The sequence below is a fragment of the Eptatretus burgeri genome, chromosome 16 (assembly GCF_056783735.1).
Source record: "Eptatretus burgeri isolate ZD-2024b chromosome 16, Ebu_testis_v1, whole genome shotgun sequence".
Classification (NCBI taxonomy): domain Eukaryota; kingdom Metazoa; phylum Chordata; class Myxini; order Myxiniformes; family Myxinidae; genus Eptatretus; species Eptatretus burgeri.
The window spans coordinates 6,318,049-6,330,627 of NC_140976.1; the positions used below are offsets into that span (position 1 = coordinate 6,318,049).

A 12,579-nucleotide genomic window follows, 5' to 3' on the forward strand; every position below is an offset into this window, starting at 1 on the left:
GTGGTCAGGAGCTCAGGTGTGCCAAGGAAGGACTTTGCACGATGGAGGATGCCCAGTCGGCGACTGGTTTTGTTTCTTTTCCGTTTCATCCCTGCCTTCCCTTCCTGTTGTGCTTCATTAAGCTTGTGTGCAGCAGCTTGTTCACTTCAACGTGTCCTTCGACTCCCGTTGATCTTTCTCACTTCTATTCTGCTGTTGGTGTTTCCCCAGCTCTTCCATGAGCCTCAATAATGTACACAAGAAATAAATAAATAAACACCAAGTAATTCCGATTATAACTGGATTGGATTATGCAAATTGCATTGGAAATTCACGAATCATTAAAAGTACTTTCAGAAAAACGTTCTCAATTCATGTTGTTACTGAAGGAGTTTGAGACGGAAAAAAGCGAAAGCACTTTATTTGTATTCACTGATGACCGACAAGTTTGCTTTAAGATGACCATGAGGATAAGATTGCAGAGCGAAAGGTTACCCCACATACTCAAGGCCATTATAACCTCCTCGGTCTCGAACTACCTCAATCAAGCAAACAGGATCACTCAACCCCACGGAGGACCCTTCATGGACCTCAAAACCAAATTGGTCACAAATAGATGGCTGGAGTAGATGTGTATCGTACAGGCAAAGGATGAGCAAGATTGGCACCTGCCGGCGATCACTCTGCACTCGTGCCTTCAGCCAAGAGTCCGGTCAAACCCAGCTCCTCATTCTGCTCAAAGGTCCTCTCATAATCTGTCACCGTGAGGGCTGGATCGGGATCGGGAGCGCATACATTCTGCACACAAAAGCAATCGTTACATCAGCACATTCAGGGTGGAAGTACTTATGCAATGGACCAATTAAATCAACCCTAATCCTGTTTGTTCCTTTCCATAACCCAATGCATGATCAGTCATTGACTTCAAACAAATCTGAGGCCTTTTAAAGAACAGTGTCACGAGAGAAAGTCATGACATGATTTGGGACCCATTTCACACATCAGGAATCATGATAGTCACGATTAACCATCACAATGGTAACCGCTATCACTTGCTACGGCAGCAGCCAACATTGCCAGGGCCTGCGGACAGCATTCCGTCTGATCAAGCTAATGAAGCCAATTACACCTGTTTTGGTTCCAGCACAGCTTCTTCTCCCTCCCACACAACTTCCTTTTCCTCTTCAATCCATAATACATTGCATCTGTAATAGTCATGCATACATAATGCAACTTCCTCTTCCTGCAGCCCGAACTGTGCTCCAAAACGTAATTGTAGTGAGAAACACAGGCATGCCTCAAGTTTCAGGTACAGGGGTGTAATGTCAAAGTACAAAACGCAGTAACACCGTTTAATCACATCGTGATGTCACCCACAGCGCCAAGCAGGATATGAAGCGGGAGACAAAGCAAACCAGGCTTTGGGGTTTATCACCTCTCGACAGCGGGCCAACCTGGAGCGGCTACGAAACCTCTGGGAGAGCATCAACACTGGTGAACACAAGGCACGCATCACGAAAGCACCATAATCCTCAGGTGACACGAAGGACAGGGTGGAGGGATCTCCCAGGCGTGCCGTCACACACGCACAGTCATGTGTACGTGACGACTTTGTCTTTGTGCGACTATTTCTGAGGATAACATCGCAGGCTTTGTGTGGAAATAAGCGGCATAACAGCAAACGATACCGAGACCCGCTTTTTGGCATTTTAGTCGACGGACTAGAGGTCAGCAAGAGTCAAGCTCAGCATCTTAGGTCATTGCACCGACCACGCGCAGGTCTTTTTTGATCTTCTGCAACCAAAAACCAGGGGAAAACAACACCGAAAGTCCTTTCGTCCTGAAAATTGGATCGACGCCAACACATCAACATCAGCGTTCTGGCTTGTGACGTCGCAACGCAACTCATATTTCCCTTCAATACGCAACAGGAGGAGATGTCGGTAATCTGCACGCACACACATTCCATCTTGTTTGTGTCGTTTCCAAAAAGGAAACCAATTGTATTGTGGAAGAAAAAAAAAATCCTCAAGAGTAAAAAGGTCACGAAACAAAGATCAAGGCAGCGATGAGCGACAGTTGCAATTCTCAGGTAAAAGGTCGCACGCCATTCCTGACAGCGATGGCAGTCCCACGACAGCAACCAATTCTCTCTCAAAATACCACCGTGACTACTCACAATGCAAAATGGCTTTATCTCGACACACAAACGCTATAAATACAGCACGGATGGCAAACCAATGCCGTGAGACGATACGCCATTCGTTTTCTGCGGTTTATAAAGGACCTTGTCTATAGAAAAATAAAATGACGCCAAAGAAACGTGAAATGATCACTCCGTCGTCGAGACGAAGGGAAACGCCATTGGATGGCACTCAATTCACCTGGTGGGGAATCACGAACACCGGACGATTTACCTTTGTGATGAACCTGACCAATTGGTTAACAACACTGTGCATCTCACAAAGTGACACGGCCACGTTACATATCCGTGAAAGTTTTATCGACATCAGTGGTACACCGCGTAAAAACGAAGAGGGAGCGTCACCATTTTGGCACCACCAATGCCGGCGATCACGCACGGGTTCCACCCTTCATGCCAGAGAGAATGTTTCGCACCGATTCAGGAACAAATAGTACAAAACAAAAGGACGGCAACAATCTTTAATCTTCATCGCAGCAGTCTGCATTCGTCGTCAATGGCAACGCGCTGGACATACTTGGGGACTTTTTGGGGGATAAGTTAATGTACCTGCAGGTAGCTGTTTCCTGCTGGATCGTCGAGAATGAACATGATGTCTTTCCCTCCTGCCACAATCTGAGAGAAAACAAAGGAAGTCACTGGAAGGAATGAAAAGGTGAATTGTTTTGAGACAGCCAATAAGAGGATTGGGTAGGTAGAGGATGGATGACGAGGAGACACATATCCAGCAGTTGGGGGTGTGGGGAGGAGGGGGGGGGGTCAGGGAAGGATGAGTTGTCAATGAAGACAACCAAGTGACAGAAGAGGTGGGGAACAATAAATACAAGTGGGGAAAGAAGTGAGGTTGGGGTGAAGAAACAAGCAAAAAGAGAGGACATGATGAAGAATGAAGATAATGAGGAGGAAAATAAGAGCAAGCAAAAGGTGGAAGGTAGAAAAAGAGAGGGCAGGGAAGCAGGACATGCACCCAAAGGAGGTGAATAAAAGTGGTTCCAACCTCATCAATCTCACAACCAAAACGCTTCAACTTCTCAGCCATGTCAACATCTCCACTGTCTCCAATGGTGAATGGATTTTTGTCCACAACCTGTTGGCCAAACGTAGGATCGATAATACCAAGGATGTTTATTACTCAACCACACGCACCCTCAACAACCCACCCCCCCACCCCCCACCCCATCACCTCACCAGATCCCGTATGTTCAGCAGTAATCCCTCCAGGGTACTAAACCTCCCACCGAGGGCACCAGGTCCGAGTTCCAGATCCAGCTCAGGGATCAAAACTGCACACGTGTCCGACTGTGGCATACGAGCGATAATTTGGCATGGAACTCGAACCAGAAACGTCAACCAAACACGCTTCAATCAGAGGCAACGAGTACACAAAAATCAGGCAACGCCCATGCAAACGTGGGTTAAGGATCGAAGAACGGGTGAATGAATCATCATTGAGTTTTTAAAGAAAACGATCATCGTATTGTCACCTTCAGTAAATCTCTGCTCATGTCTGTGACATCAGTAACATGAAGAGCGATGCGTTTACCCTTTAACTCAACACCACCTCCGGCCTTCACCTGTAGCACAAACACAGACCAGTGACAGCTGGAAATAACAATGTGGGCACACACATCGAGAATCGGACAACTCCTACCCCCCCCCACCCCAACCAACCCCACCAAATCTGGGTAATGAAACAAAGGTAGAGGTGGGTGAGAAGACATCAATACAACAGTTTCATAATTTTCTATCTGTTAAAAATACACATTTCCAAACAATGGCACGAAAGCTTCCATTATCGCGAAAAATATAAAACTGATCAAATCATCGAAGGAGATTACCTCATTGGTCCGATGTCCACATGCCCCACAGTTTGTTGCCATAATGACAACTTCCTTGAAATGAGGAATCTCTGCGCAAGGCAATAAAGAAAAGTAACCATCGTGATACATGCCGGCGACAATATTCTCATGTACTGCGCACCACCCGGTCCCGCTCGTACCCACTGCCCGGTTCTGCCCCCTCTCCTACTTATGACCGGGTGCTGCACCGGCTCCTATGCACCACCTGGATCCGCACCCACTCCTACCCACCGCCCAATCCCACTCCCATCCACCAACCAACCACCATCTGTCAGCTACCTCCACCTCGAGAAGGAACCACTCACACCTGTGCACACCAACCACCAAATTACCATCCACCGCTCTGGGTCTGGGAGGTCGGCAGTTCAAACCCTAGCCAAGACATCAAAGACAATCCGTGGTACATGCAGTTTCTTTGCTTGACGTTTAGCATTTAAAAGGATAACAACACGGACAATCCCCATAAGATTTGGGCGGAGGAAATTCCTCCTTCACAAATGCCCCGCTGAGTGCGGTGAGAAAGACGGCACAATAGTTGTGGTCACTGGTACAGAGTACCCCGGGAAGTGACGGTATTTTCCCCAAGCTCAGTATCTGTCTCGTCTGACAGTCGTGTGTGAGAGCGAGAGAGCGAGAGAGCGAGAGAGCGAGAGAGCGAGAGAGCGAGAGAGAGAGCGAGAGAGAGAGCGAGAGAGAGAGCGAGAGAGAGAGCGAGAGAGAGAGCGAGAGAGAGAGCGAGAGAGAGCGAGAGAGAGAGCGAGAGAGAGCGAGAGAGAGCGAGAGCGAGAGAGAGAGAGAGCGAGAGAGCGAGAGAGCGAGAGAGCGAGAGAGCGAGAGAGCGAGAGAGCGAGAGAGAGAGAGAGAGAGAGAGAGAGAGAGAGCGCGCTCTGCCACAGGCCTTATTTCATGTTAAAATTAACAAATCAATAATTAAACCACTCAAACTGGCACTCATGGCACAACAATCACCGACACAAGTGGCATTCGTAGCACAACCATCAATGCAAAAAAAAATAATTAAATGAACGTTCGCATCTGTCCTGCAACTATGGTGACAACAGACGAAACAAACCCACGATACAAGATCAGGATACGGACCAGCTTCATATGCGTTTCAGCAGACGCGTTGCATTCTGGACAATTTGTGGGAAAACTCAAAACCTGAAAGAAAAAAAAAATGTTTGTGGTTAAAGATTAGGGATATTCAAACGACAACACAAACACTTGGTGGATGTTAGTTTGCAAACTGGCAAAAAGAATTGAGGTACTTGTCATATTATACTCTTGCAAAGACGGTCCGCTGACCTCTAACCACCGAGTGCAGGTGTTCATTACGCATGGACTAGGCCTGGCTGCCCTGAGCAGTAAAGGTAAGTGTAACTTCGTGGAGATTTCCATGCATTCTCCTTTTGTTCGTAATTAATGGATGCAGGAAACTCACAATAAACAATCATTACAAGAGGTAAAGCAGGATAAATGAAGGGCAATGATCAATGGTGATTGAAGTGGTGATTATGGTTGGCAAAGGAGGGGATGATGAGGCCGAATCTGAGTATTTGACACTCTGTGCAGTCTGGTCCCGCAGCACACATTGCAGAGGTGAAGCCCCCTAGTGTTTAGTAGTGCACAAACCGACCAACTAACTCACAAACTGGCTCTCAGCACCCCCTGGTGTTATATATATATATATATATATATATATATATATATATATATATATATATATATATATATATATATATATATATATATATATATATATATATATATATATATATATATATATATATATATATATATATATATATATATATATATATATATATATATATATATATATATATATATATATATATATATATATATATATATAGGAATGACAGGATTAAAAGACAGTGTGCCACACGATTCCCTCCGCAGCTCCCCGAGACCTTTGGCCCCCAATGGTAACGAGCTGTTCTAGTGGCAGGTATAGACAGTGGGGGTGAAGAGTGAGGAGATGCAATGTGAAGGGTGGGAGATAAGGGAACAATGTGGCTTTCGGCACAATTTGCAGCATTCCTGACTAGTTCATGGAGTGGAGCTGTAGAACTTCTGAAAAAAGAAAAAGTACCGAGCAAAACGACCCTCATTAGGGGGATCCCGAGAAATTTTGAAAAATTGACATCAAGACATGCATTTTGGGGGTGATCCTGTTCAAATTGTAACAAAGAAAGTATTAGGATGAAAGTGATATTTGGAGAAAAAAATCATAAAATAAATGAATACTGAATAGCACGTAGCTTTCCAGAACTATTAATATTAATGTTGGAAAAGGGGGGGTGGGGAGGGGTCACACGTCATCTGGAGTGATTTACCGGAATCACCCTCACTCCGGTATAAAACAGAGCATTCACTAGCCCCTCACGGTTTCTTCTCATTTCTTTTACTTGGCGGATACCGGACTCATTAACGCCATAACGTCTGCCCAAAAGACCTCGCCTGGCAGCCCCAGTTGTGCTCTGGTGGCCATTTGGATTGCATATTTCCTGTATCCAGTGGGTATTTATTACTAGATGACCCGTGAACCCGTTGGGTTCCCGTTATGACAGCGGTTGATATAAAAAAAATTCTAAAAAATAAAAATTAACCCCCGGTTGGGGGTGAGGGTTATCTCTGAAGCTCTGGAGATGTGGATCTCTGATCGGCTTGTCTTTTGGTTCAACGTACAGACGAAAGCCCGGGAGTAAAAAGGATAGAAAACCTCAGAAATCAAATTACAAATTCGAAAAATACGACCCAACCAGATTCAGATATTGTACCCTACTATCATAATCCGTTGGAAATTAAACCGAGATCGGATAATAAATGGCAGAGATAATGTTGAAATTAGCTGATTTTAACTTTGGAGTGACCTTGACATTGACCTTCAATCGTGACTAAAGTCATACCATCGTGCATCACTCATCGACCCCATCACTCATCATACCAAGTTTCATCAAGATCGGGCAAAAATTTTTTGACCGTATCACATCAACGATTTTTCCAACTTTGAAGAGACGTGACTCGATAACCAGGACGAATTTTAAAAACCAGCCCGACCAAATTTAGATATTGTTCCATATTATCAGAATCCGAAGGAATTTCGAAGATCGGATCAAAAAAACGGCGGAGGAGATAGATTTTGAAAATGGACGATTTCGCAACTTTGGAGTGACCTTGACGTTGACCTTCAATCGGGTCAAAGGTCATACCGTCGTGCATCCCACATCGACATCTACCCACATACCAAATATCAAGAAAATCGGAAGAAAAAATGGGGATGGACGTACGTATGGACGGACATCGAGACTGGTTTTATTTGGTCATCTCGTTACAGATGACCTAAAAACGGAGCTACAGCAAACTCGACCGCTGAGGTTGTTTGCATTGATCAAATAATCCCGAAGAGTCGTTTACTGAATAGGGAATTGATTTTTTATTTTTATTTTTCGTTGCCCGATTTGAACGAAACTTGATATTACACGTCAATGTGAAAAATAAACCAATGTCACCTGCAGGGTGACCCGTATCTTTCCAAAAGGTGACCACGTGTGACTTCTTTAAGGTCACACTGAGGTGAACAGAGCTGCTATCCACCAGGAGCGACTCCTTGAGGAATATCTGCCTACGAGAGATTCCGATGAGAATCGTTCTACAGAGTAACCATGAAAAATATGCGTTTGCCTCATAATGTCACCAAATGACGTCATAATGTCTCAAGCTTGACATATCGAGAAAGCATTCATCGAGGTGTTCAATGTGAGGTACTACACGATATGGTTCTAAAAACTTGAAAATTTGACCTTGGGGTCAAATATGTTTGACCTTAGGCGCTAACCATGAAGGTCAAGGCCAATCGCCACCAAAAATTAATCAGCTGAGCGCCAGACCAGGAACTATATTCCCATGAAGTTTGAAGACGATCCGATCAAAATTACTCAAAAAATAAGGGTTTCGTCGACTCCCCTGATTTGCGACAAAGTGACCTTGACCTTTGACCTTGACCTTCAAAATTTTATGCGCTGAAAGGGACCTCTATAGGCCTCTGATATGCGAAGTTACAAAAATTTCCAATGATAACTGTGCTCTGCAGAAGTTTTTATATGTGATTACAGACAAACAAAAAAAAAATAAAAAAAAATAAAAAAAAACATACAAGCTGACTAACATATCTTGTAAAAACTTTGTTTTGGCAAGATAAAAACGGAAACAAGAAAGTCGAAGAAATTATTGTGCATAATCTTCTAAACAATTTTATTAATGAACACGGAAGTACGAGATCAAAATGGCGATGTTTATTTTATGCTTAAAAATAAATCGTTCTTTGTCTATACTCAATGTTTGAGATTTTAAAATAAATCATTTCAAGAAAAATAAAAGATAGCTCCAGCGAACAATACTGCTGAGGTTGTTTGCATTGATCAAATTCTCCTGAAGAGTACTTGACTGAATCGGGAATTGATTTTTTGCTAAAAAAATTTGTTGCGCGATTTTAACGAAACTTGGTACTGCCCACCGCAGGAGAATGGTAAGGTGGCCCTTAAATTTTTGCGCTATCGTGTACCATTTCAGCTGTATTTCGGGAACATACATACATATATACACACACACACACACACACACACACACACACACACACACACACACACACACACACACACACACACACACACACACACACACACACACACACACACAAAAGATGAGAGTTTTCGGAATACATCGATATCCGATCGTGAGTGCGCCTTATTTATTTCTCTGCAAGTTTTTATGTCCGTCTAGCTTTTGTTCCAGGATTCTCCATTTTTGTCGTCCTGTACCTTGTCATAATAAACTGTTATCCTGTAAAAACACGTTGGCGTGGCGACTGGCCATTGCAGATCTAGCACACGAGAAACCAATTTTGGCTCAGCTTTAATGGCAAATCCCCGGGGGAGGTTAAAATTGGTAAAGTTCTCGAAAAAGAGACAATGGCAATGTACGAGGGAAAGTTGCAAGTCGTAACAAACAAATGAGTTTTTAAAAATTGATTTCATTTGCACTTACAACACTCTCATCTCTGTGCCTGTCACACTTTTCTCATCCCCACCAGTGAAACCAAGTCGAGAGCCAAATGGATTTATCTAATGTGGTGGTGGTGCAGCACAGGCATGATAGGCCAAATGGCCTCATGCATCAAAGTTACTTGTTAAGATTTAGTGGTATCATATCGATGTGGTCACAAACTTCACCGTGCCCAGACATTATCAGGTTTCAGATTTGTGTGCAACAGAATCGAGTCTTTACCTTGTACGATATAAAGACGTCACTTCAGCATTTTCCGTGAAGTTCACGGGAGAAAACGGCGATGGGAAAAAAATAAATCCAACAATGGATGCCGTTTCCGTATTTACCAATATCGACAGACATTCTGCGTGGCGGGAATTTGATCACGGTAACGCACTAGGAAGTTTATGTACCTGGCTAACTTCGACAAAAATACCTCATTTAAAAAAATAATAAATAACTCCCATGGGAGCAACTCACACAATCGTGGTCATGATGTGTTAGCATTGTACCCCATCTGGATGAAATGGGTTTAAAAAAAACCAAAAAAAAACAATCGGCATCTTGGAATAGCACCTCAATTCCCTACAATCACGGCACGCTTTTCTGCCGAAGAAAACACAAAAACCTCCCTACGGGTCGTTATAAAAATATGGTTTTCCTCAACATAATGGAATTTCATCCATGCTCGTACATAACACCGACCCAGTGTATTTACACAAAATTTGTTTTCCTGAACCCATGCATGCACGCATGCACGCGACCACCGTCCACCCTTGAACAATATGTATGCAACACAATCCAAACTTAACAAATTATAAAAAGCCTTACAAAAAACATGAATAGCTTGTTTTTCCTCTAAACATAGTGATGTGAAAGTCTCAAACAGCTGATCGATGGCATTTTATAACGAAGGGGAAGATGTTAGAACATAATCGAATGAACAAAAGTAATGGACTCTGTGCAAAGCGAAAGTGCATTTATGATGTGGACACCAAACAGTGACGTGTACACCCCAACAGACGTCAAACCTCGTGTCTCAAATCATCTGAATTGTTCTTCAGCTCATCCTTTTCCTGGATATTTTCTTGTTCTATTATGTTCGCTTCCTTTTCCGGCTGTGTCTCTCCGGCATCGTCACCATTGTGATCATCGCAAGCTTCTTGCATCGTATCTCCACTTTTGGGTTTCTGTTAAAAATCATGATCGCAGGTGAAGAGACAAGAGTGTCAGGAGAAAGAGTAATGAACGAAAGAAAATATTTCAATCAAAGATAATTTCAAAAAAGAATTACCCTTCCGCCCTCCGCCCTGATATTATTGCCATGGCACGTCTTCATCACACACCTGGATTCCCAGTTTCATGTCCTGCTCGTGACTGCGCTGGTACCACGACACGTGCAGGTCTGGATCAGGGCCTGGAGCCCGAGGGTTCTCAATGAAGCTGTTTCCAGATGGGTCATCAAGGATCTAAAAAATGACAGGACCAACAATCATAAAAGTGGGTGCAGTCCCCAGAGTAAAGGCGTATTTTATGAGAGAAAGAGAGAAAAAGAGAGAGAGAAAAAGAAAAAGAGAGAGAGAAAGAGAAAGAGAAAGAGAAAGAGAAAGAGAGAAAGAGAGAAAGAGAGAAAGAGAGAAAGAGAGAAAGAGAGAAAGAGAGAAAGAGAGAAAGAGAGAAAGAGAGAAAGAGAGAAAGAGAGAGAGAGAGAGAGAGAGAAAGAAAGAGAAAGAGAAAGAGAAAGAGAAAGAGAAAGAGAAAGAGAAAGAGAGAGAGAGAGAGAGAGGAAGTAGGGAGGGGAGAAGAAAGGTGAGGGGTGGAGATGATGATTTGCAATATGTTACACTTGATGACCAAACACACACACAGAAAAACCATGTCAGAACAGCTGTACACACAATGACACAACAGAGTTTGTAATGTTAACCACTGGCACATCTGCAAAACTTTGATGTCCCAGTTCCAGAAAATCTGTGAGAACATTCACCAAAAGCAATCACTGAAAACATTGAAGTACCGCTCACGTACGAACCAATGATCCCATTGAGCATGAACATCGAAAACAAAGCATTGCGACCAGATATCATACTTGGGTACAAAAAAAAGAGAAGAAGGCATTGCTAAATGAGGTGTTAATAGCAGTGATTTTGGACTAAATGAAGAAAATGACCAACTACCACGACCTCAAGCATGAAGTGAAAAGATCCTGGAAGCTGAAGAATGCCAAAGTTGTATCAGTGATAGTTGGAGCTCCAGGAATGATGAGAAAGAACCTCACAGAGATATTAAAAACCATACCTCGGACTATTACTACAAACAAACTACATTTGGAAGCCATTTGGAAGCAGTGACGATCCTGAAGAGAGTCCTCGGCACAAAACTTTGAGCACGCACGCACACCTGCGGCAGAAGCATTTACAATCAACACTATCTTCCCGGTAAAAGTCTGCCTGCCTGCAGCAACTTTTGCATCCCACTGGTCGGCTCACTCCGAATCTCATTCACACATGCTACAATCCCCTGAACAGAGGGGGGAGGGTGTGGGTTCAGAGGGAGGATGGGAGAGATAGAGGGGTGGAGAGAGGAGGGAGCGAGGGAAGAGGAAAGAGAGGGGAGGGGTCAGAGAGAGGGAGAGAGAGGGGTCAGAAAGAAGGAGAGGGGTGGGAGACAGTGGGAAGGTGTAGGAGGGAGAGGGATGAGGATGGGAGAGGGTTGAGGGAGAGAGAGGGGTGAGGAATTCCGGCACATGTGACGCCCAGTTTATCGCCCACCTGAGAGACAACACATACATTGATGAATCACCCTGCCTGTGAAACAGTTTCAATCACCCCGCCTGTGAAATCACCCTGGATGATAGTTTAGAGCTGGGTCGAGATTCAAATTCAGGCTAGACAGAGTGAGCATGCGCACCTCTCGGCTTTCCTGCCATGATGTGGCGATTCCTTACTTCATAACTGAAAAGATTTTTTTTTCCCATTGTGATTCCCATTCCCATTTTTCCCATTTTCCCACTCCATGAGCTTTCTTTTGATATATAGATTATACAAATTAAAGTATATTTACAGTATAAAACGCGCCCAACTCAAATCCATGGTGTATAAAAATTATCGAAAATATTCGATTTTGTGCAAGAGGGGGTCGCATATAAACAGTGCCATTACACGACATAAGCTATCGATATTTCCTTGCTATCAAGTGATTTTGATACCCCAGGGGACCCGTCTTTACAAAAAAAAAAAAAAAAACACTTGACTAGAACAGGGCACTTTGTTTGGTACTAATGACCAAAATTTTGGGCTCGGCTTCATGGACTATATAGCTTCTGTTTCATCCAAATTTTCAAAAAGCACCCAAATTCGCTGTCTGTCCCTTGTCTCAGCCTGGGTCTGGGTCTCCGTCTGGGTCCTTCTCCATCATGGCAATTTAAAAATGGTAAATTTTTCCCACAGAAGTCCTTCCAAACACCTTTCT

The 12,579-nt window shown here is 43.6% G+C and overlaps 1 protein-coding gene across 2 annotated transcripts in view; it reads right to left on the reverse strand.

The window, feature by feature from the left end:
• Positions 1 to 384: 384 nt before the first annotated feature.
• The window catches only part of ZPR1 (ZPR1 zinc finger), a 44,964-nt gene continuing 32,769 nt past the window's right edge, over positions 385 to 12,579 (reverse strand). The window contains exons 6-14 of one of the 2 annotated variants that reach the window (XM_085859898.1): positions 10,455 to 10,577; positions 10,140 to 10,298; positions 5,136 to 5,202; positions 4,021 to 4,091; positions 3,667 to 3,756; positions 3,371 to 3,481; positions 3,180 to 3,269; positions 2,732 to 2,797; positions 385 to 777 (exon numbers count right to left, since the gene is read on the reverse strand). In XM_085859898.1, the coding sequence (XP_085716024.1) occupies positions 658 to 777; positions 2,732 to 2,797; positions 3,180 to 3,269; positions 3,371 to 3,481; positions 3,667 to 3,756; positions 4,021 to 4,091; positions 5,136 to 5,202; positions 10,140 to 10,298; positions 10,455 to 10,577 (897 nt within the window). In that variant the 3' untranslated portion in view covers positions 385 to 657. Of the gene's footprint in view, positions 778 to 1,802; positions 2,572 to 2,731; positions 2,798 to 3,179; positions 3,270 to 3,370; positions 3,482 to 3,666; positions 3,757 to 4,020; positions 4,092 to 5,135; positions 5,203 to 10,139; positions 10,299 to 10,454; positions 10,578 to 12,579 lie in introns of those variants that run through there. The other variant, XM_085859899.1, reaches the window with a different exon arrangement.